We start from the raw sequence: 25,797 nt of genomic DNA on the forward strand, positions 1-25,797 counted from the left end.
CTGAGCCTGTGGTACTGTGCCAACTGCATGGCTCTGCCTCATGGCAGTGGGCACTCAGGCCTTGCTTACCACTGCCATTGTGGGCTTTGTGCCTTTCCCTGGCAGGGTGGCACAGAACACTTTAGGAACATGTTTCATGTCAATATGACTCAGAGCAAATGGTTTGGGGGCCAATCAGCAAACTCAAATCAAACTTCCAATTTGGACGTACCAAAACTTTTGCTTGGGTTGAGATGTCAAAGCAGATTGTTGTGTCACTTCCATACCTCTACTTTTGTTCCCCTCAAAGACAGAAAGACTTTTAAAATCCTAATTTGGAAGAAAGTAAATGTTGTACAATTCCAATCTTATTTCAAGGTGGGAATAAGGATTTATTTTTCATTTAATTGTGTATTCAGTAGCTCCTACAAAATAGACCTCAAACATCATCTCCTCAGTATGAAAATGAATTTTAGTTCAAGACAACCCCCATCACACTTTAGGATGTCCTGTTAATGTAAACATGCTTAACTGAAAAAAGTGAAACAGGTTGTGCTGAAGATGTCTTACTCCAGCACACAGCACTTCTGAAGAACATCTTTAGATGGGAAGGTAACCCCCAGTCAATGCAAAGCTTGTTGAAGTCCTCAGAGCAGTCCCTGCAGGTGGGTGAGCACTTGCAGGTCCAATTCAAAATGGTGGGAATGAAGAACTCTCACACCCCAAAAATTGGGTGCTTACAGGAAAAAAAAATCAAATTATCTTTAGTTGCTTATAACTGGACCTTGATTCTCAGAAGTGCTCTGGTACAGTCTAGTTGCTGGAAGATGTGCATGAATTTTCAGGAGGACTCAGCAGAATGTCTTGTGAATAGGAACAAAAATTAAAAATGAAAGTAAAGCTCTTCTCAAAATCTGATCTCTGTGTCTTCTAATGCTTCCCATGTAACTTTGTATTCCCTCACTGCAAGAGGCAAACAAACTAGAAATCATATTCTTCATGATGGTAACACATCTCCCTTCCTGCCTTGCTTGTCTTCATTCTTTCTTCAGGTTGCTCACTTTTTCGCTCTGTGGAGTGACTGTTTACAAAATGTCCAACCTAAGGACTCACATATTGATGGTGTAATAGTTTTCTACGAGCCTGACTTGTCCTGGCAGCCCATTTGCACCATAGCCTAATAGCTGAAATGTCCTGTGGCTGACTTTCCACTCTTTCTTTCAAGCATGTGTTTTGAATTTCAACTGTGCCCTGGTCTTGTAGGGGGGAAAGATGATTTACTTTTACATTTTGCCATATTTAACAGCAAAAGGGGGTTCTGAGGATTGGACATACAGGAAAGGAAATTAAGGGTTAAATCTAAGGCAGCAGTTACTGGGAAAGGTCAGTTCTGGTTTTACCAGTAATTGAGCAATACCACAAGTGTTAGAAGGAGACCAAATCTGAGGTCTGATGCCACCTATTTGTCTTACCCACTTACAATCCTCAACACAAGTTCTGTCTTATTTTCAGCTGTCACAGAGCATAATTTGTTTGCTCCTTCTCCTCACCCACACCCCACCCCTATCCTTCCCCCTTGTGTTTGTTTGATTTTCTTTTAGTACATTGTATCGAAGCTTAGCCAATACTTGCTGCAGTGTAGGTATCCATGATCAGTGATGACAAACGTTATGAGAAAATGAGAGGCTGTCCTTCCATGTCCAAGAGCAAGTGACTGCCTAGAAGCACATGAGGCTACTGGTTTGGCAGCTGGTTACTATCAGGGTTGCCAGGACCGATATGCAGTGTAGTCTCGTGTTGGAGCGTAGGATGGGTAACCTTTCTTCTTCTGGTATGGTGGATGCCGAGGAGTCATGTTCATGTAGTCATTCTGATGGTACATATTCTTCTTGGATTTTTGCTGTGGGAGAAGGGTGAAGTATGACAACATTTCTACAATCAGTTTGTCTCACCTTAGGGTGAACATTCAAAACAGGAGAAGAAGAGCAGGAATCCTTTGAGCAGAGAGGGTTTGGCTTAGAGAAGTTAATAATGGATTTGATTAGTTTTTCCTTCTTTGAATTAATAAATTGTCTTACCCAGCTCTCTTACTGACTGCTGAGATTTCTGGCCCTAGAAGCAAACATATATATAAGGCATCCACAGGTTTAAACACATATGTAGAAGAATTAGAACATGTTCTCATAGAACAATCTATGGAATTTGCCCAGCCTGCATGCGAGTCTCCAGCTTATCTGCTGAGATATTTACAGTGGTAGTTCTCCAGGTAAAGGAATGCTGCAAACCAAGGATACAAACAGATGCCTCTCACCATCAATTCTCAGCTGTTGAATGACTCAGCAGAACCGATATAGTCTTAGCATTGAGGGTTGTCCTCATTTTTTAGGAGGAAAAAAGAAATTAGCTTAAGTCAAGCAGAATAAGAACAGGAAAAATCAGCCCAGGCTATGTGTATCATGGTTTGCCTACTGTTTACAGCAGCAACACACAATCTGTGTGCTCTTCTGAGCCTTCCTTCAAGGGGTAAAAGAATCAGATCTGATATTACTCTTTTGTCTCACTGTCTGGGCCTCAATAATCTCATTTCCACTGTTGAATTACTGCCTTACAATGACCCCGTGAGACAAGAGAGGCATTGTCTCTTTCATAAATAAGAGCAGCAGAAGACAGGTGAAATAATTTGCCTATACTCAGAGAGGACGTTTGTGGCTACTGCAGCATTTAAACCTCTGAGTGCTGCAGGCTGTGCATAAGGTTGGTGTTTTTGCATAGCTTAAGGCTTTATTGATCAGGGGCCAAGTGAAGCAATTCCATGCTTTTTCTTTAATACTGCTCATATCTTCTTTTGTAATCTCCTTTCTACTGACATTTTCTCCCTATATACATAAATATGTGTAGATGCTGCAATATAGCTCTGATGTGGAACTGGAGGATGTTTGCTTTAGAAAACCTTTTGGCTGAATTACGCTGCATGTACAGAGTGGAGCAGTTTACTTTGAAGCAATTGAAGCTTTTTTTATGTCAGTGTTACATAGATGCAAGGTGTCAAATGTCAGTCACATGCTGCTTAAGCCACACAATGCAGTGGATGTACGGAAATCATTAGATGCGAAAGCTTTACCCGTACATGTTCATCTCCTTTATATAGGAGTTTTATAATTCACCTGAGGGGTGATTTTACATGGGAGAAAGATGTTAGCATGAGTGAATGCTGGACTGTTAGAGGATCAAAGACTGGTGCTCCTAGAGAGAAAGGCAGTTTTCTTCCAGGAAAGGCTGAACTGTGTGAAAATAGACAAATCTTCAGCTGCTTCTTTCAGGAACTCAAATGAAACAGGCTTGCCTTTGCTGGCAAATATCATATTTTAGTTGGTTTTGGTTTTGTTGTTGTTATTGTTGTTGTTGTTGTTGGGGGTTTTTTTGTTTGGGGTTTTTGTTTGTTTGTTTGTTTGTTTTTTACAACTCAGAGAGTATCTTCTGGGTATCTGTATTTATATAAAGCAATATTCTAAATACATCCACAGTCAGAGTGCATATCATCAGTAGAATACTAGCAGCAGTGATGGCAGCAGGTAAAAATTGATGCAGTAAACAGCACACATCGAATGCAGCATTGTCACTCTTGCTGGGGGCAGGTGTGTTAGTAGCACACTGCACAGCCATTAGTACCAAACAAATATAGCAGGCAGAAAGTGCTTCAGATTGCAGTGATGATTTCGAAGCTACAGTGTCTCATCTCAGCACAGCAGCTCTGATTTAACCCTAGCGGCTGTTTGCTGTAATCGTCGCAGCCTCTACAATAAGGCACACTGAAGTACCACCTAGCCTGCCTTTGTGTTTTCCTATGGCCATGCCCCATTTCATTGTTCTCCATGAGAAATAGCCATGTATTGAGCAAGTGTATTTTTGTCAAATTAAAGATCTCAAACTTTAGATGGCACTGGGAACAGCTTTCTGCACATATACAAAATTTAACATGTCAAGGATTCTGGGCCCTTTATACAAGCTACCCTGTAATGCATTAAAAATCACTATCTAAGGGCAAGATACAGGGAGAAGGAAAAACACAAGGAACAGAACTCTCAACAGTCATTGTTTAAGTCTTTCCCACACAGACTAATTTGTGTAAATCAGCTCTTGGATATCAAAATCCTAGTACTTGTCTAGAAACATGTCCTTCTTCTGCCTCTGCATCAGGCCTCACTTTCTCTTTACTCCAGCAGGCAGAACTGGGTGTGACCTGGGCCTGCCAACTCTCCCAAAGTGGTTGGAAAGCAAAAATAATGAGCTTTCTTAGGGTTAATGTACACAGACAGACCAGGGTCTGCTGAAAGCCCCATGCTCCTATTCCCTTGTAGTCAAGCTGCCACAGATAATGAATCCTCCAGGGAACTGCTGGATAGACACAAGACATCAGTGCAGATGGCCTTGGCACAACTGAGGGCTCCCTAAAGATTGTTTTATTGTAGGCAAGCTCCTTCTACCAGCATAGTCTCAAAGGGTTTTGCCAGGAAGGCTTATAGTGTTAGACTTCCCTGTCAGGGGCAATTGGCAGAGCTAGAGAAAGTGTGCCAATATTGTGGTGTGCAGGGCGCTGCCAGTGCTATGGCATTGCTATTTACTTTAGAACTATACTGCAGGGACCTGACTGTCCACCCGGAGAGCAGCTGGTGTCTGGCTCTTTTGGGGCAATGCATGGGTGTGGGTATGTGTCTGAAGTGAAGAAGCCCTGTCACCCTGAAGTGAAGATATAAGTGTGTTTATGGTAAACATGGCAAGTGTAGCCTGAGAAATTAACTAGAGACAAAGAACACATAGAGCAAATGAAAACAGTAGTTTCTTACCCAGTAGTGAACAAAACCTGCAGTTATTAGCACACTGTACAAAGCAAGGATCCCAGTCATTGCCACCATAATCCACAAAGAAATTGAAGACTGAGGCTCTTGTATTTCGATGTGTGTCTCTTCTTTAAGGAAAAGAACAAAGAAAACCTTAAGTTTGTGAAAGCAAAAACCTTAATCTCTGCTTATTTACTCATTGTTCCAATGTGCCATATATATGAACCACCTCTTTAAGGTGTATTCTTCAAGATTTCAGGAGCAGAATGTAGTTTTACCAGACAAGCCATCATGTAAGGAGCGTGTATGGAGAGGTTACTGGCTATCAGAGTTCCCAGCTTACCTTTCACATGAATGACAGTCCCATTGCTCTTCTCATTGCAGACATAAGGAGGTGGATACATGGCCTCAATTTTACAGAAGTAGATGTCAGTTTGGCTGGCACTCATATTCCAAAGATTGAAGATGACTTTGTTTTTGTCATGAATCACCTCGCAGTTGGATTCTTTATTTAAATTACTCATCATTTTGGATGTGTTCCATGAAATAAAGCAGACTTCCACCGCACTGTTTGCCCCTTTGTGTAGCGAAGCTCGAAACTCCTTCCCTATGCCATTGTATGTGTAGTTGCAGATCAGAGTTGCAGTTTTGTTATCTACAGTGAGCAATGGACGCTGAGCCACCAAAATCTTGTTTTCTGTAAGGGAGGGGAGAAAGTGAGAAAAACACTTTTAAGACAAAATACAGCATGAGACTTCAGAACCACACATCCTCCCATGCAGCTCTTCTCCGTATCTCCCCTGCCCTGCTGACACTCCCTACTAGGAGGTATGTAACCACCAAGCTGCAGAAACAGTTTTTCACAGGAGCTCTTGTTGCAATCTCCTATACAAATAATTACATAGTCAGTAGAGGAGACTGTGAGGTCAAGAGTGTTTCTCTTCGGAGAGGGAACATTAGTACAGAAATTGGCCCATGTGATTAAGATTTAGCATCAGAGCTGAGAAGGCTACTCTGAGTGTGTATGTCCGTGTCTGTATATATAAGGCCACCACAGTCTATCCCTTCCTTATCAAGCAGTTTCCCAGTGGACATTTGTGGAATGAAAATACTGTGAATGAAATGCTTGGTTTGGCAATTGGATTAGAGACTATTATTTATACATTTGCCTTTTAATCCAAGGACAGAGTCAAAGATTTTGCAGGTGAATTTGCTGAGCCATTTCAAGGGTTTGGACAGTGGGTAATGAGCACTAAATGCAGGAACTGAGATAGTTTTAAGTTAAAATAAGTTCTTTCTCTAGCTAGCAGCTGCACTAGATTCTTAATCTCTCAAAAGACTCAGGAGCTGACTAATTTGACACTGCATTGGCACTTAGCACTGGAATGGCCTGCAGAAAAGATGTGACATGGAGGTATAATTCAATTTGAATTGACTAGACAGATACATAAACAGGAAATGTTTTCTGCCATGTTGACCTCTGTGCTACCATCTGCCAAGCAATGAAGCACTTGCAAGGACTGTGCAGAAAGACAACTTCTTCCAAGAAAACATCATCCTATAAAACGAGGCCCTACTTTTCAAGTGATGACCCTTAAGTAAAAGGAAGGGGGACAGAAGTTGCCAGAACTAAGGACAGCCCTTTGCTCTGTGTATATTACTGTGAAAGTCTTCATGCAAGCTCAGCTCATATGAGAGCACAGTAGCCTTTTCACAGAATCATTCAGGGTTTGAAGGGACTACAAGGATCATCTAGTTCCAACCCTCCTGCCATGGGCAGGGACACCCTACCCTAGATCAGGCTGGCCAGAGCCTCGTCCAGCCTGGCCTTAAACACTTCCCAGGATGGGGCCTCAACCACCTCCCTGGGCAACCCATTCCAGGGTGTCACCACTCTCATGGTGAAGAACTTCCTCCTCACATCCTTTTATAGATTCCTGAGAAATACTGGGGTTGTGAGAATGGCCATCATACCTCTTGTCCTCAAAATCTGTGGCAAGACCTATAATCTTTCTGCTTGCTCCATGTTACAAGACTTAATAAAGGCTAGTAAGCAAGGTGTGGTGGGAAGGAGGTAAGATCCAGAACTCCCAGAAAATAAGTATTTCACAGTGCTTAACAATATTCGAGACCAAAAGACTATATTTAGTGTGTTCACACCTCCACAAGAAGATGGAGTACCCCAATTCCTCTTGAGTGGGACACTCTTTCGGGATGAAGGTGATCCAGGGAGCAAAGTAAACATGAAGAGATGCATGAGATGGCCAGGACTAGTGTAGAGTGTGGGCAGTAAAAGCACGCCATGGCTAGCAGGTTCTCAAGTTACCAGCCCAACCCATGAAGCTTCTGAAGTTGCTCATTTTCTCAGTGAAACTCTTACCAGCCCTTTCTTCTCATGAGAGAAGGAACATGTGAGACAGTGGATGCCCTACAGCCTTGTCTTTAGCAAAGAAAGTCCTGTAGTCTATCCTCTTCGCATCTTTGTTCAACATAGCATAAAAGGTGGATCAGAGCTCATCACAACTCTGAAATCCCATGTTTGCACAGAACCCAAACACTGTGGAACTTTTTGTTTTGATGAAAGATGAGCATTTTCAGGCTTTCCAGCAGACAGAGACACAGATCTTGAAATCTTGGAACTAATAACAGACAAGACAGATTTCTCATTGAGGTGATGCCTGTGGTGAATAGTCATTAAAATGAAGACATTTCAGCAAAACATTTCAGTTTCATCAAGTCAGCATTTTCCAGCAAAAGCTCTCACATAAGCTCATAAGGCATTTTAGCAAGGGGTAAAGTTTGTATTGCACCCCTTTAGACAAGGTATTTGATCATCTTCTGATGGCCAGAAGACTGATCGCTGGCCTAAGCGTCAGTGTGCCAGTCTGTGGTAGAATTGTTCAACCTTTAGCACAGCAGGTTTCTACACATCTCACTTAAGACAGAGTGTCCACCATGACAATCTTGACTGTCACAGTGACTGAATGCACCAGAAAAGACCTCTTCTGCCTCAGAGTTTACAGCCAAAACAGGCATACTGGAACAAACACTTGCAGAAGCATTACACTTCAGAAAAAATAGTTGCCTGTTTTCACTGCAAGTGCTCTCAAAAAATGGATGTTTATTGTTCAGACTTATGCTATGGGGAGAGAAAAAATAAAGAAAACTGACAACTCTTCACTGAGGGACCATCTTCAGATTTTAGACTCATCCACTGACCCAAATGACTTACCCCCACCCTTTGCTATATTAAGTTAATGACATCCAGACCCTGATGTTGAGTACGTGGTTTCATGCCTTGAGCATCACCATTTAACTACAGATTTGGACTATTTATGTCCCTGCCATGATATTGTGCTAATTGGCAGCCACCTAAAAAATTTAATTCTTTCAACTTATTTCCACCTCCTGGATTTATGGTCTGGTCTGCTTGCCTTGACACGCAGCCTGGATCTTGATAACTCAGCCCCATGCCACTGATGTTGGAATGCAGAGTGGCTGAGCAGTGGAAAGAAGATTATTTGTGGATTATTAAACAAAGACTGCTCCTATGTGATTTAAGCTAAGCACCTAAATCTGTTTTCACCATGGCTCCAAGTTTGAATCTGAAGTGATTGAGAGAGATCTTTTGGGTTTCATTTACAGGAACTAATTAGCACTTTGTGAATTAGGCTGTAATTCCACTGGGGCAAGGCAGGCTTACCCTGAGTTGTGTTAGACAAGTTGTGCTGCCATCCTTTTCCACTGGGCTTGGAACATTTTTTTAATTGAAGAAAGTCCATCATGACAAAATGTGTATTTGTTTCCTGGCAAAAGCATAGTAAAGCCAAGCATCCTTTAGTTCACTTGTGATCTGAGTAAGATTTGATCATATTATGCTAGATTGTGTGGTCCTGCTCTAGCAGGGGAGTTGGACTCGATGACCTCCTTAGGTCCCTTCCAGCCCCTAATATCCTGTGATATTCTTAGTAGCATCTGAACCATCATGAGCAAACATGCACTGAGTCTGCTTTTGCCTCCAAAGAGGCAGTTTTTCTTGTCAGAACTGCTTTGAGTTTGTTAAAATGGTGGAACTCTGTAACATTTAGTAGTATGTGTTTCCATTAGTGTATGCTTTCCCCTAAACAGTGTTATGATTGCCATTTCCAGAGCCGTGTCATGGTGGATAGCTAAGAAAGTGGCAGTTATGAAATGTTCTGTGCAGTTTCAAAAAGCAATGAAGCTTAAAAATGTAAAATCATTTAAATCAGCATGCACAGGATATAAGCTTTCTCAGGGTCTCAGAATTTATAAGCAAGGATGTGTAAGACCTCTAAATGTTCGTTAAACTTTTTGATACCTTATTTATCATACTGGACATTTGTTGTCATCACATCTGAGATTTTCTGCATCATGAAAAAAAGCCACCATCCATATATGATACCCCTAAAATACAGATTCTGTAACCATGGACCTCTGATGCAAGCAAAATTTTGCTGAAGGGTTTTTTTTTTCTTTCTTATTTGCCAAGAAAGTGAAGTAGGAATGACAAAGTATGGAAAATAACTATTTTGAGATTTTTTTTTCCAGAACTTTCTATGAATCATCATCTGCTATTGGTAAAAAAACATTCTGCTAAAAATATTTTGTACTCTCTTTCTTTTCTATGCCAGTTGACTTGAAGAAACTATTTGCCAGGGCAGGGAATCTGGGATAAGTTGGGAGATCTATAAGCACAGCAATGAAACAGGCCTCTTAAAAACCTGAGGGGCAGGGGAAAATTTGGGAGGGATTTATTTAATCCACAAACAGAAAGACACACATTTATGTTAGAAACAAAGCTATTCCCTTTTTTTGCTGCTACTGGTCTGCTGTATCTTTTCTCTTTTTTCCCAGGTACAAAAGTCTTTGTCTTTTACTTTGGTTTTAGGCCATCCCATGGTGTGTATAATGTGCAGCTGGAGGGATCAGTGCCTTCTAGCCGTTACAAACTTGCCCTATATTAATCTTCCTCACTTTGGTGTGGTACTGCAGGAAGCATTGTACTGCATAAAGCTCAGGTGACAGGTGCTTTAATCAAACCCAGCATGAGCACAGGGCTTTTTTCTTGTCAGTTTGTGACTTTATTTATTACGATACAAGAATTCGTTGATATAATCTTAGCTAACCTTGCTTCATAGATGTTTGCGTTCTGGTAACCTGAATAGGCTAATGGTTGATTTTAACACCCAGAGACTGTAAGTCAGAAGGCTGTGCAAGTAGTAAAAAGATCAGGTCATTTGTGGTATGCCGCAGTGGGAACCCACTTATGTTGCATATTGCACACAAAATACATGGGACAGACAACTTGATCTACCTGCCTCTCTGATAGACCATGGCAAAGCAATCATTTAGCTGGCAAAAAGGCATGGAGGACAAACTTTGTAAATGTTACTGTTTCTGCAAAAGGGGAATGACCAAAGTGATCTTTTGAGTTCCTTTCCATGTTACAGACTCAACCTGCAGCACTTACTGGTGTAATCTAATAACAGCAAACCAGAACAAATTCTGTTGTCTTCCCCAAAATTAAATACCTGAGGCCTATAACTTTGTGGCTTGAGGAAGTCCTGCACAGTTTTGACCTGCCTTAACATTTTCCATGTACTAAGGATCAATAATCCCAAGTGAAACGAAGAAAATAAGTGGAGAAAAGATATGGGGAAAAAGACGAGAACTGTGAGAAGCAAGTGATCTCCTGGTTTTCTTTAAGTAGTTGAACATTCTCAGCAAAGCTGTTGGGAGACTCAAGTTTTTCATGCAAAGAAGGGGTATAAATTCTATGGAGTCATGGAACAACCCCTGTAAACTTTATTTTCTTTTGTTGCAGCTCAAAACAGTTACTTAAGAGCTGCTCATACCTCATGGAAAGGTTTTGAAAACTGATAACCCACTGCTGATATGCATCCCCTCCTCAATCAGTGTCTTCTCTGACAACCCAGGGACCCATTTTGGAAATAATTATGATATTGCAAACACAGAATTAAAAACATGGGGAAAGAACAAGGAAGAAAAAGCCTATGATTGCTTTAAGAAATGGAGATCGTGGCGTCATGCAAATTACAATGCCTTCACTGAAGAAAAGAGTGATAGAAAAATAAGGTAGAAATAAGGAAAAATATAAGCCATTCTATCTCTTCTATTACAAAAGCAGGTCTCTAAAGATGCTTTGCATGTGAAAAGTTTTAAACTGGGAAGCAGGTTTTTGTTCCTATCTGTAACTTGCCTGTGAAATACAAAACACTGATGTTTGGAGAAGACCCAATAACAACAGTTCACAGGCCACTGGTTTGAAAAATTATCTCTCTCAAGATTATCCTAGCAAAAGCTATCATCCCTTGCCTTGGTTTGCATTCTGATGTACCTCTTGGAATGTTCTATTAACTCTGAACGTAGGAGCACTGCATCAACATGACGATGCCAAGACAAAATACTCTCAACCACAACTGGAAATTCAGAAGGATTCACTAAGGCTCAGGTTTTTAATATTGCAAATAGACTTTTTTTTTTTTTTTTTTTTTTTTTTTGTAGTTGAAGTTATTGTCAGAAAGAATTTAGGTATCTGGCAAGTATTGATAAACTACTAATGGAAAAACAATCAGAGCCTCAACAATTCACAGCCTCCCATGCTTGAGCTCAGTAAACTACTCTGCCTTTGGCCCTAGTTCTGTGACAGTGTGAGTCGGCTCAGCTCTGCAGTCCATCACACAAAGCCAGGCCATGGTGAGACCTAGAACTTTGCACTGGAGACTTGAGGGTGGTGGAGTGGGTGCCACAGGAGAGGCATTTGTATCATATCTGCTCAGCTCCTCTACTCCCCACTCCTCTGCTTTGCATTTGTGAGTGAAATTTGTAAAGCCGGAGGGGCAGGTGAAATAACCTCCCTCTATGCACACAATATCCAAATGCATCTGAAATTCAAAGAAAGATCAAGTCTCATCTTGGAGGGATACTTGTGGCAGGAAAAAAGTCAGCCTTTCCAATAAAGTCAAGCTGTGCACAGTGTTAGAAGCATGTCTTGCCTCTCTAATTTCACACAAATTGTAGGACAATTTGTGCAAAATGAATTCAGTGCTATGCTAGACTTTCTGCCCTGGAGTAGACCTTCTCCCTTCTCATGATCAAAGAGAGGAAAAATAGTGGGAAAGATTGAAAAGGTGGAGGGGAGTTGTTACCTGTTACATCAGCAGTGGGGATGAAGCAGAGCACCACGAGGATCCCCAGGAGCATGATGCTAATGGTGGGCCCAGTACCTGGTCCCCACCCCCTCCAGGCACTGCCACCTCTCCCAGGGGCCCGTGCCACCAGCCTTCCTCCCTTCCCTCTGGGGCTAGGCTGCACTTTCGGTTGCTCACACTTCTCTCCTCCCTCTACAGCACATGATACACAGGCAACTGAAACCACTCTAATGGCAGCGCTTGCAGAGGAAGTTAAATTTTGATGACTTTAGTCTTAGGAAATTGCCTCTGAAAAGATCAGCAGCACCTAAAATGTACTAGAAGCCTACCTGCCGAAATAGGGACTCTTGTCCCTGTATTCTGAGATGCATGCTTGTGTTTGGGCTCTGCAGGGTTGCTCTTATCAGGAAGGAAAGGAGGTGGGGGTGCTGTTTCTTTACCAGGTGTACATACAGGCGTATGCTGTTCCCATCATCCTGGCAGAAGCAAACAGCAGTTTTCAGGTTCCCAGTGGCTAAACCTGACTCCTTGGGAGGTTATATGCCCAGGAAGCTCCATCTGTCCTCACATGCAGGAGCAGAAACCTTGTTTTCTTGGCCTGCTGGCTTGCCTCTCACCTGCTTTTTCAGCTCCTGAGCACACTGACATACTTTGGCAGTGGATGGTCTTGGCTTGGTTTTCTGCATCTGCTTGCCCCTTAAACGCAGGGCAAGCAGTGCAAGAAAAAGAACTAGTGATCTGGTATACCTTTCCTTTTCAAAACAGATCCCAAGTTATGTGTGAGCACAATTGAAATACAGTTGTAATACAGCTGAAATCTGAATAAAGGTAGCATGCAACAAGCACACTTCTCAATTGTTGCTTTCATAAGAGGTCTTATCATTTAAAGTTTTTCTCTTTGACTTTCCTGTTAAATGGTCACTTTTCCTTGCCTGGCAAGCTCAATGTCACTTCTCCCCTTGAAAATGGAGGATTCTGAGAGCCAGTTAGAGGCATTTATAACTGTGAGGAAGCCTGGTTATTAACTAATTACTTTTGTCTGCCAGAGCAGAAATACTTAAATGTACCAATGCCTGTCATTATCTGTGATTTATCTGAGAGACAAGAAGAGGTGTTTAGCAGGAAGGCTTTGAAGAAAATTGGTTCATTGTAGAAAGGGATGAAAAGCTATGACCTGTTATTCTTTTTATCCCTCAGAATTTGAGGTCTTTAGGCCATGTTTTATCAGAAATAGTGTATGCAATCTAAGAACAACTTTGGCTGCTATATGCCATTTGCAATGTATATATTTAAAAATATTAGTTTGCTTTGTAATCAGTGTAAATTGCCTAAGCAAAGTTCTTGGATTTCATTATACTTAAAAAAAAAAACAAAAACAAGAGAAAGAATTCTTTCCTACTCCACTATTGTGGTTTCTAGTTAAATATCTGGAAATATTTTTTGAGTCACATAACTCTACAAGAAGTTATCAATTAAGCAGTCTCAGCTTAACTCAAAGAATCCCAAACAGATGTATAAAATTCAGTACCCATTTGCTGAACTGACCCATCCCAGAGATAAAAAACTACTATTGCCACATCTTCTGGCTCCAGTAGATGTATCATAGAATCATAGAATCAACCAGGTTGGAAGAGATCTCCAAGATCATCCAGTCCAACCTATCCCCCAGCCCTAGCCAGTCAACTAGACCATGGCACTGAGTGCCTCATCCAGTCTTTTCTTGAACACCTCCAGGGATGGTGCCTCCACCACCTCCCCGGGCAGCCCATTCCAATGCCAATCACTCTCTCTGTGAAGAACTTCCTCCTAACATCCAGCCTATACTTTCCCCGGCACAACTTGAGACTCTTTACACCAATGAACAGTAGTACCAGGCTTTCCAAAGCCTCTGGTCATGATTTTAGTTTCACCTAATAGTTTTCTGCTTTATCCCTGGCTTAAGGAAACACTTTTGCATTACCCCACACTCTCCAAACCCTACCCCTAAAAAAAAGGCTCTTGGCTCATCTGCACTTTTTGGCTTTCTAGGATTTTAAAAGGCAAAAACCATCATCATTGTGTTCCTGAGAGTATGGCTCTTTTCCTTCACTAAATTGCAGCTCTTCTTCTAAACAGTTGATTTCCAATCATTAGACACTTGATTTTGTCACTTCACATATCTGCTGTTTTTCTATTGTCAAAGTTATCGTGAGAGTTGGGAAGAAGATACAGCTTTCAGCAAGCCCTCTTGCACTTATCTAGACAAAAAAAATACCAACACCTGAAAATGTCCCCTAGGATGCCCTTACTCTCAGCTTTTCATCTCTCTATTACTCCTATATTTTGAGCATTACCCCAGAGTGTTCTGCAGTATTATTAATTCAGCCACCATTCACTCTTGTTTTCACCCTATTTTCCATTCAGATTTCTGTCTGTTCAGTCTACTGTATGCTAGCAGACAGGCTCTGCTTGCTGTCACAGTGATACAAATCTAGACTAACATCATTTTATTGGAACTAGAGCTGTGAGAGCACTGAAGGAGCTAAAATTGCAATTTGGCCATGTTTGGTTTCCATCCCATCATTACATGGCTGAAATTGCAGTCCAGAAGAAGTAAATGTGTTTTCAGGGTATAAAAGAAACTAGAGTTTAGGCTTGGGTTTGTTGGGTTTTGGTTTCTTTTACATTGCAACACGTAAATAAAACAATAGTCCAGGTATTGAATCATGGCTTTCATGGCTACTGTTAGAAAATCAAGCACTGACAGGAGGTTTGACTTGAGTTATAGAGAAGTGCAATAAGTTCTAACATGGTTTCTTGGAGGATTATCTAGATAGCTTCAAAAAAGTGCCAAGGTATCCCAACAGGCTACCACTTTGCCTTTATGTTAAAGAATGAGAAAGTAGTGAGCCACATATCCTGAGCCAAATGTTCAGCTATTAAGAAACACATTCCAAAGCTGGTGTGACTAAACAAGTGGAATAGTTTAAAAGCTACTTTTAAAGGAAATGAAGTCTCCTTTCAACCACTGGAAGTTGTATAGTGTCATAATTGATCCCAGCACATATTCCTGTTTTCAGACAAACAAAAATGTACATGCATACTAGAAGAGCAATTACAACAATATACTGTCATGCACTTATTCCTGGGGGCTCCAGTCTAGCAACATTAGGTTGCTAACATTCCCATTTAACTATAGACAATTAACATTTAAGTCCCCAGACTACCCCACAATGCTATACAAATATTAATTTTAACACTTGTCTGAGGGAATACTGCTCTTTATTCCCTCCCATGAGGAATCATAACACAGACCATGAGAGTAGTCTGGATGGGCTTTATTCAACTTGTACTGCATGCTTGTACACTGTGCCTTGCTAGAGTAAATGGTTGCTTTCCTACAACTTCAAATCTTAAAACTTGGTTATTCCTCCATAGCTGCTTCAAGCAAAGATTTGTTAATGAATAGTGCTATTTGTACTTGGTACAGATGGAAGAGTGGTTATTTCATATCCTTATTGCAAGTAGAATGTCCTATAAGCAGCTGCTGTAGAGATGCAGAAGTGGGGTGGCAGAAACAGTTTAACAAATAGTCATGTTGAGACAGTGAATGATCTATGTTACTTACTTCCTTTCGTGTCCTGTAAGCTAACCCTAACGAGTTGTGTTGCATTTGTCATTTGAAGGGCTCCATAAAGTTAATGGTTGTTATTTTCACTTTGTGAATGAGCAAGGTGAACAAACATGCCTGAGGATGTAGCTCAGGTTAATGGCAGAGTTAGGAACCTCTACAAGTAGCCCTGTGCTCTTTAGCTTCCAAGGTTTGGTGGGCTTTCTGAAGGCCTCCATCCTATGTTGTCATTTTGTGACTTTTCCCTGGTCTGTAAGTCTTTTTACACCCTTCTTTCTGTCAATCCAGCTGCCTTCCTACCCGAAGTACAACCATCACACTTAGAAGGGAAAATCAATGTACTTCAGAGGGAATTCTAAGTTGTTTTTCTGTATTTTACAATGTTACAACCTGTGTCTGGTATGTAGGAACCTTTCAGGGCCAGAGTTTAATATGACATGTCACAGTGGAAAGGAACTTTCTTTTTGGAATAACGTGAAAATTTTGTTGCCCACCTTCAAGATAGCAGCCCATAAATGTGTCACAAATATAGGACTAAGCTCTACCATCAAACACATATGAATTTGAGAAGAGCTTGAAGGAAACCTTCCTATTTGGGGAAAGAATCCTTTTCATAACAGACTGATTATTTTTAACGCCATTAGCTAGAAGCTGTTCATTAGTGTTTGATGGGAAAGGGGCAGGAGTGCACACATGTGCATTCTTGGCTCAGTTCAAGATAAAAATCTCAACCAAATTTCAAGTTGCAACCATTTCTTCTGGCTGTACCTGTTCCTGGTTTGGATTGTTAGAACAAGGCTCAGAGGCAGTGAATTAATAGGTAGAGAGGGAATGGCTCAAAGCTGTGAGATTACCTCTATCACCGGCCTGTTATATAATGTACGACTGCTGCTTCATTGGAAGTCACACGTAGGAGCACTTGAGACAAAGCCCACAGCTGAGTACATACATGTTAGATGTTCTGCACTGAAGAGTTTTCAGATTAAGGTTAGAGGGAGCATAATTTCTTTTAGCTGCATTACCTGCTCCTTGTTTCTCTTGGGTGGAAAAGGTTAGGTGAGCGAGACCCTTGTATATTGCTGAAGCTGATAAAATTGTTCCAGTTTACATCACTTGAAGACCTGATGCTTGGGACTAGTTGAACAAAGAGACACTGGGAAATAAATCCTTAGATTGTCTCAGTCTCTGTTTTAGAGCTGCTGCCAGGCAGCTGAAGGGAGCTGGGCTGGCTCTTCCATTTCTGCTGTGAACAACAAGCTAGTCATCTTCTGTCCTCCCTAAGGAGAGGGTATGGGGAAAGTTGGAAAATAGCTATTGAAGACATGAAAGATATGGCAACAAAGCAGTGGTGCCCTGCATGTAAGGTAGTTCAGAATGCCTCATTCTTTTGAAAGGAGAGAATTTCTTGCCCTCTCTTTTTAACCTGATGAAAACAAAAGATTTGAACGAGCTCTGCAGGAACGTTGCAAACTATTTTAAGTAACAAGAAGCATCTTCCAAAGAACTTAAGGCCTAGAAATCTTGAGATATAGGCCTTAATGCCTAGAAATTCAGAATTCAGCTTTGTCCAAAAAGACAGCTTCTAGCCATCTACAGCTTGTCCAAAGAAGCTACATAGATCTTTAAACATCATTTACAAGATTTGTGTCTGCTAGGGCTGTGCTTTCTTATCCAAGGGAAAGGAGGAGTGTCATGAATCTTGCAAGATCTGAAAGTCTGCTAGAGGGCTGCAGAGGGAGGAAAGCTGAATGGCAGCCACATAGAGCAGGCCTGAGAGATCTGCCTGAAGCTGGCTGGTCTACCAACTGTGCCAGCATTTCCTTTTGGAGAGAAATAATTGACCAAAATCATTGCTGCCAAAACCATCATGTGAATAGTAAGGATAATCAAGAAACCAGAGTCTGTTGGCTCAGACTCTTGAGTCTCTTGGTGAATGTCACCATGTTACCCGTAGCAAGGGAATGCTGTAGCTGAGGTTTCTAGGAAATTATCTACATTGCCCTTAGTTGTAGAGGATGGTCTGCATAGCTTGTATATATGGGTAAACCTTCAGCTGGAGAAAACACTAGCACCTCCACTGGGTTCATAGAATCATAGAATCAAGCAGGTTGGAAGAGACCTCCAAGATCATCCAGTCCAACCTAGCACCCAGCCCTAGCCAATCAACTAGACCATGGCACTAAGTGTCTCATCCAGGCTTTTCTTGAACACCTCCCGGGACAGTGACTCCACCACCTCCCTGGGCAGCCCATTCCAATGCCAATCACTCTCTCTGGCAAGAACTTCCTCCTAACATCCAGCCTATACCTCCCCCAGCACAGCTTGAGACTGTGTCTGCTTGTTCTGTTGCTGTCTGCCTGGCAGAAGACTCCCTTCAGGTAGTTGTAGACAGCAATGAGGTCACCCCTGAGCCTCCTCTTCTCCAGACTAAACAACCCCAGCTCCCTCAGCCTTTCCTCATAAGGCTGTGTTCCAGGCCTCTCACCAGCTTTGTCACCCTTCTCTGGACACGTTCCAGTATCTCAACATCTCTCTTGAATTGAGAGGTTGAGCAGATTGTCAGGATCAGCTCCACTTTGGTACAGTGAAGCATCGTCCAGTTACAGTTCTTCCCACGTACATAAACTTGGGAGGAAGCATTACTCATGTTTATGAACAATTGAAACTAGAATAGAGCACTTCATACAACAAGAGCCCCTTTGAGGAACTGTCACTTGTACAATGGAATATATTCTTTGAGATTACTTAATCCTGAGTACCCCTAACAGGAAATAATTATTTTGGTAGACTCTGGCTTGTAGAATAAGCATTTTCAAGTGACTCCCTTCCCTGAAGACAGTGGCTTCTTTGCACCCAGGAAAATCTAGCTTATGTCTAAATTCAACAACTTTCTGCCTGAGAAGTGGCCTATTCTTAGACTGTGGTGTTGCCAACACCAGCCCACAGAGTTGTTTTCTGCCAAAATACCATGGAAAACAGGCTTTTCTTTGTATTTGTGCCACTTCAAAAAAAGTACTGAGTCATAGCATAGCACACTGGAAATGTTTGTGCTGGACTACATAGGAAAACAGCATAAATATATTAGAAGGAGTTTCAAATATTTCCACATAGGAACTAGGGGGGCAAAATTCCTGATTCTTAGCTGTGAAAAGTGCCAGAAGTGCTTTTCAAATCACTCATCTCCTTGCTCTTCTGGATATGCATATGGTTTGTGACAAGTACTTATTAATTTTGTAATGGATTTTTTCTTAGAAAAGAAATCCTGCTTTTACTTCAAATGGGAAATGTAAAATAACCATTTTGCTGATTAAGAAGACCTTGGTAGATTCAGGGCATAGGGATCCTTGCTATTTCGAAGCAGAGGAGAAAAGTTCATATGATGGTGTATTAGAAGCCACATCCACGTGAGAAGCAGAAAAAAAATCCATGCTTTATTTCAGAGATATCCCCTCTGTCTAGTGGTGCAAGCCAAAAAGTCCCTTAGGAAGCCACCTTGATGCTGAATGTTTAGATGTCTCCTCTAACACACCTTAGGACATGGTCTGGCTCTCCAGACACACCAACAGCAAATAATTTCACTAACTCATTTCTCCTCACGTGAACCAACAGGCATATGCACAGACTGTTCATGTGAACAGGCATTTTGCTGTACTTTGGCTGACATAGAATAGAATCATAGAATGGTTTAGGTTGGAAAGGACCTCAAAGATCATCTGGTTATGATGCCCAGCCATAGGCAGGAACATCTCCCACTAGAACAGGTTGCTGAAGGCCTTATCCAACCTGGCCTCAAACACCTCCAGGGAGGAAGCATCCACAGCTTCCCTGGGCAACCTGTTCAGTGTCTCACCACCTTCACTACAAAGAACCCTTTCCTAACATCTAGTTTGAATCTCCTCTCTTCCAGTTTAAACCCATTATCCCTCTTCCTGTCATTACAAGACCTTGTAAGTAGTCCCTCCTCAGCCTTCCTGTAGGCCCCCTTCAGATACTGGAAGGCCACCACAAGGTCTCCTTGAAGCCTTCTCTTCTGCAGGCTGAAAAGCCCCAACTCTTGTAGCCTGTCCTCATAGCAGAGGTGCTCCAGCCCTCTGGTCATCTTCGTGGCCCTCCTCTGGACTCATTCTAACTGTTCCATGACCTTATTGTGTTAGGGGCTCCAGAACAGCACACAGTACTCCAGGTGAGGTCTGATGAGAGCAGAGTAAAGGGGCAGAATCCCCTTCCTTGCCCTGCTGGCCACGCTGCTCTTGATGCAGCCCAGGACACAGTTGCTGTCTGGGCTGCACATGCACACTGCTGGCTCATGTTGAGCTTTTCATCAACCCAGACCCCCAGGTCCTTTTCCTCAGGGCAGCTCTCCAGCCATTCTCCAGCCAGCCTGTATCTGTGCTTGGGATTGCACTGACCCAGGTGTAGGACCTTACACTTGGCCTTGTTGAATTTCATGAGGTTGGCCTGGGCCCACATCTCCAGCCTGTCCAGGTCCCTCTGGATGGCATCCCTGCCCTCTAGCAAGTTGACTGTGCCACACAGCTTGGTGTCATCTGCAAACTTGCTGGGTTGCACACGATTCCTCTGTCCATATCACCAACAAAGATGTTAAACAGCACTGGTCCTCCTGAGAGATGCCATTTTGCACTGGTCTCCAGGTGGACATTGTGCCCTTGATCACCACTCTCTGCATGCCACCATCCAGCCAATTCCTTATCCAGCAGTGCTCCACCCATAAAGTCTGTGTTTTTCCAGTTTGGTGACCAGGATGTTATGTGGGACAGAGTCAAATGCCTTACTCAGGTCCATGTAGATGATGTCAGTTGCCCTTCCCTTGTCCACTGTTACCGTGACTTCATCATAAAAAGCCACTAAATTTGTCAGGCATGATTTGCCCTTGGTGAAGCCATTGCTGGTTACCATCCATATTGCATAACTGACCTACATGATCACCACTAAAGGGCTCATGGGAGAGAGATGACTGCAGATTGGCTGTGTTGTTTTTACAGACTAAATTTGGCATTTAAACCAGAGGTTATGCCCAAACTAACTGCTAACCAAATACCATAGAATCATACAATCAACCAGGTTGGAAGATGTGGGAGAATTTCTCCCGCAGAGGGGCATGAGCTGTAAACATGAGACCTTGTGATGGGAGATGTCCTTGGAGTCTCACAGGCTCCAAGGAAGCCAGGCTGTGGACTGAGCAACCCACGCACACCTGCTGAGGGGTGGACCCTGCCGGCCCCTGGGGTGGACACAGCTCCAGGGGGCTGACCCTGCCAGCCCCCTGGGGTGGAACCACAGGCTGTTTTGATAAGGGTAACCTATCTGCACCCTGCACGTGGCTTGGGGCCAATCTGTACTGTCCACTTGTGCCAGCCCCAGGCTGGCTGGATACACCTCCTCTGAGCACTAGATAAGACACTGCACTACCCTAATAAAAGTGTACTGATGCATAGCAAGCTGCTGTCTCGAGTCAGCAGTGCCCCGATCTCGCCTCTCGCCAGCCTCTGGACCCCAACAGGAAGAGACCTCAAAGATCATCTAGTCCAACCTATCCAACCTATCCACCCAGTCCAACCTATCCAACCAAAATCATCAAGTCCAGCCCTATCCAATCAACTAGACCATGGCACTAAGTGCCCCATCCAGTCTTTTCTTGAACACCTCCAGGGACAGCGACTCCACCACCTCCCTGAGCAGCCTGTTCAATGCCAATCACTCTCTCTGGGAAGAACTTCCTCCTAACATCCAGCCTAGACCTCCCCTGCCACAACTTGAGACTGTGTCCCCTTGTTCTGTTGCTGCTTGCCTGGGAGAAGAGACCAACCCCCACCTGGCTATAGCCTCCCTTCAGGTAGCTGTAGACAGCAACAAGGTCCCCCCTGAGCCTCCTCTTCTCCAGGCTAAACAACCCCAGCTACCTGAGCCTCTTCTCATAGGGCTGTGTTCCAGGCCTCTCACCATCTTTGTCACCCTTCTCTGGAACTACCTAGAAAAGTTGCATCTAAGCCAGTAGGCAATTATTAAGATTAGAAAGCGAGGCACAGGCTTCCACTTCATGTTGTCACTGTCTCATACACCTACGGGTTCCTTTCTAATAAAACCAGAATAATCTCATCTTTTCCTTACACACAAAGTTTGACCCTGTAGAGGTCAAACTACATATTGCTTATTGCAGCTGTCTGGATAATCTTTTAGATGATATTAAAATACAATCACTAAGCTTTGGAGGTTATTAAAAGTAATACAAAAACTCTGGGTTTGCTGATTTCAGGACAGTCCATTTTTGTACCCAAGCATACTAAGGTTTCATGATAACAGTGGAGTGTGTGATTAAATTTTCCTTGGCTTCAGGAGATTGTTGTTGATGACTCCATTAGCCTTAATTCTGTATCATCAGGTACTTTCACACTCTTTTTAATAAGATGTATTCTCATGACTCTCCAAATTGTCCATGTGGCACATAAAGATGACAATTATTTCAACCCTTCTTTCATAACTCAAAGTAATTTTGTAAGTGTTTTTTACAAAACAAATTATTCTACATAGCATTTTGCCTGTTCAGTCAAATATCCTTTAGGCAGTGTTAGCCAAATTCCATGATTAGTTGCATGTGGGTTCTGTATTATGCACAGTATCCTGCAGTAGGTTTACACAGAGCAGCTCTGCAGGACAAGTGGCAAATCAGTAAGCAGCTGAGCTTTAGGAAATAGAAGTGAAGTGACTCTTGGCTGTTCTCATGATCAGATCTCACTCCTGGTTTCCAGGAGTCATGTGTATTTAAGCTGTAAGTTTAGCAAATTGGTTGTCAGTTCTAAACATTTTATAAACAATTTTTAACACAGATTAATATTAAACTGGGAGGTCACCACACAGAGACATTATTACTATTTGTTCAGTAAGGAACAAAGTAAGGAACTGATAAGCAAACAAATGGAAGAAGAGAGTCTATAGATCATGAAGGGAGGGACTGGCCACCTGAGAGGAGTAAAAGGCTGTTGTCAGAGGGTGTAGGGAAACAACTAGGAAGGCTAAGGCCTTGTTGGAACTCAGCTTTGCAAGGGAGGTCAAGGATAACAAAAAGGGCTTCTTCAAATACGTTGCAGGAAAAGCTAATGTTAGAGGCAATGTGGGTCCTCTGCTGAATGAGGTGGGTGCCTTGATGGCAGAGGACACAAAGAAGGTGGAGTTACTAAATGGCTTCTTTGTCTATACTGATGGAGACTGTCCTCAGGAGCCCCTGACACCTGAGGCACCAGAGGAAAGCATGACAAAGAAGTCTTCTCTGGTTGATGAGGACTGGGTTAAGGAACAGTTGAGTAATCTGGACATCCATAAGTCAATGGATCCTGATAAGATGCACCCACAGTTGCTGAGGGAGCTGGCACAGGTCATTGCCATACCACTCTCAACCATCCTCAGTAAGTCATGGTGGACAGGAGAGGTGCCTGGGGTCTGGAGGAGAGCAAACATCACTCCAATCTTCAAAAAGTGTAAGAAGGAGGACCCAGATAACTACACACCAGGCAGCATCACCTCCATCCCCAGAAAGGTAATGGAGGAATTTATCTTCGATGCTGTCCTTAAGCATATAAAGGACAAGGGAGTCAGTAGGAGCAGTCAACATGGTTTTTCCAAGGGCATGTTTGACCAACCTGATAGCCTTGTATGAGGACATAACCAGGTGATGACGGTAGAGCAGTGGATGTGATTTATCTTGATTTCAGTAAAGCATTTGACACTGTCTCCCACAGCATCCTTCTGGCTAAACTGAGGCAGTGTGGTCTGAATGATCAAGAAATGAGGTGGACTGGGAACTGGTTGAAGGAAAGAAGCCAGAGAGTTGTGGTCAGTGGGATGAAGTCTAGTTGTAGGCCTGTGACTAGTGGGGTCCCACAGAAACCAGTACTGGGACCAGTTCTGTTCAATATATTCATCAATGATCTGGATGAGGGCACAGAGTGCACTGCCAGCAAGTTTGCTGATGACACCACCCTGGGTGGAGTGGCTGCCACACCAGAAGGCTGTGCTGCCATCCAGTGAGACTTGGACAGGCTGGAGGGTTGGGCAAGAAGAAATTTAATGAAATGCAACAAGGGCAAGTGTAGAGTCTTGCACCTGGGAAAGAACAACACCAGGTATCAGTATAAGTTGGGGATTGATCTGTTGGAGGCAATGAAGGGGAAAAGGATTTTGAGGTCCTAGTTGATGGGAGATTGACCATGAGCCAGCAATGTGCACTAATGGCCAGGAGGGCCAATGCCATTCTGGGGTGTATTAGAAGGGCTGTGGTTAGTAGGTCGAGAGAGGTTCTCCTGTCCCTCTACTCTGCCCTGTTGAGGCCACTCAGGAGTACTGTGTCCAGTTCTGGACCCCCCCAGTTCAAGAGGGACATAGAACTGCTTGAGAGTGTCTAGCCCAGAGCTACAAAGATGATAAAGGGAATTGAACATCTCTCTTGTGAGGAGAGACTGAGGGAGCTGGGGCTCTTTAGCTTGGAGAAGAGGAGACTGAGAGGTGACCTCATCAACATTTGTAAATGTGTATAGGGTGAGTGGCAGGAGGATGGAGCCAGGCTCTGCTTGGTGATGTCCAATGACAGGACAAGGAGCAATGGGTGGAAGTTGAGGCATAGGATGTTTCATGTAAACATGAGGAGGAATTTTTTCACTGTGAGGGTGACAGAACACTGGAACAGGCTGTGCAGGGAACTTGTGGAGTCTCCCTCTCTGGAGATATTCAAAACCCACCTGGATACATTCTTTTGTGATCTGGTATAGGTGATCCTGCTCTGGCAGGGGGGATTGGACTAGATGATCTTTTGAGGTCCCTTCCAGTCCCTGACATTCTATGATCCTATGACACACTTCCACCATTTTTCTCCTCCTGTTTTAACAGTTTTTAGTTTCCCTTTCAGAAATAGCATGTGAATTAGGTAAACAGAAATATACCCTTAGGAGTAAAAAATAAACTGAGTATTTTCAAAGACATTGGTCTGCAAGCAATGCATCAATTGAAATGTATTTGTTTAATCAGTTTGATGAATATTTACAGTTAATTTTACAAACACAGAAGTCAGGATCATGTGATGGTCAAGTCACAAGCTGGAAAAAATAGACTAAATTAACTTAATTACTTACTACCATAAACAATTCCTTCATCTCTGAGTCTGGGAAAATTGTGTTGTAATAATAAAGCTGGTGGAAAGACATTCCTCTTTTTCTGCCTAAAGGGGATTAACAGTATGAGGGCAGTAAACTCATACAAAGAAGGCAAAACCTTTGATTATATCAGGGAAACTACTTGAAAAAAACACAATCTCTATTAGTACTGCTGGGATGGGAAGGAGAAGGAGTGTTTAGCTGCTTATCTGACCTGTAGTGTAGGTGCAACCTTCCTTTTCAGTGTTTCCACTTGACTGTTTTGTGAAGAAGTTTAACTGACATCATCACTTTGATATTTCAACATCTGCTCTTGACTCTTCCTTTTGTCCCTGGGGATAGGTTATGCTCGCTTTCATTTGTTCATTAGCTCAAAATAATCTGTTGAACTTAAGCTAATATCAGAGCACTAAAATCAACATCATTTCTCATTAGGCAGAAACCTCCAAAGGTGTGGAAGGCAAGAGACAGCCCAGGAGCACTCAAATTCTTGCTGCAGGCTGGCTGTAAACACTGACAGGAAGTGAGAAGGGCACACACTATACACAAGTCAGGCGTGAACAGACAGACTAAGGTGGAGTGTGTCGATCAGCTCTCATCAGCTGATGTGGTAAAATACTGTTTTAAGTTTAAGACAACAGTATAGATTTCAAATCAGAAGGACCAGCTTCACAGTTGAAACTCAGGTTGCAACCATACTAGAAATGCCTGTTTGTTATTGTCCCATCCACTGAAGGAGAGCGGTGATCATGGGAGAAACCATCTGGGGCCCAGGTGCTGTGTCTGCATATGCCAGAGTTACAGAAAGCTTGACTCATTTCTTCCAAACAGCACCAGCCTCTGTTAATCTGCACTACAGGGAATCCTCAAGGGTTGCTGAGAAGCATTTCAGCTCGTTGCATATTGGTGAATATAACTCTCAAGGATCTAGGGAGTCAGGGGCTCTCACACCAAAATCCATAGCTCCACAGAGCACCTTGCTTGGCTGCTATCCACCTGCACTGCAGAGTATTTCT

The 25,797-nt window shown here is 42.7% G+C and overlaps 1 protein-coding gene across 1 annotated transcript; it reads right to left on the reverse strand.

Moving 5' to 3' along the window:
• Positions 1–339: 339 nt before the first annotated feature.
• CD28 (CD28 molecule) lies at positions 340–5,420 on the reverse strand. The gene is made up of 3 exons (XM_064167202.1): positions 5,161–5,420; positions 4,824–4,945; positions 340–1,879 (listed from the first exon to the last, which is right to left on the reverse strand). The coding sequence occupies exons 1-3, from the start codon at positions 5,342–5,344 to the stop codon at positions 1,739–1,741; spliced, it is 447 nt and encodes a 148-aa protein (XP_064023272.1). The 5' UTR covers positions 5,345–5,420; the 3' UTR covers positions 340–1,738.
• Positions 5,421–25,797: the final 20,377 nt, after the last annotated feature.

The sequence above is a fragment of the Pogoniulus pusillus genome, chromosome 2, assembly GCF_015220805.1.
Source record: "Pogoniulus pusillus isolate bPogPus1 chromosome 2, bPogPus1.pri, whole genome shotgun sequence".
NCBI lineage: Eukaryota > Metazoa > Chordata > Aves > Piciformes > Lybiidae > Pogoniulus > Pogoniulus pusillus.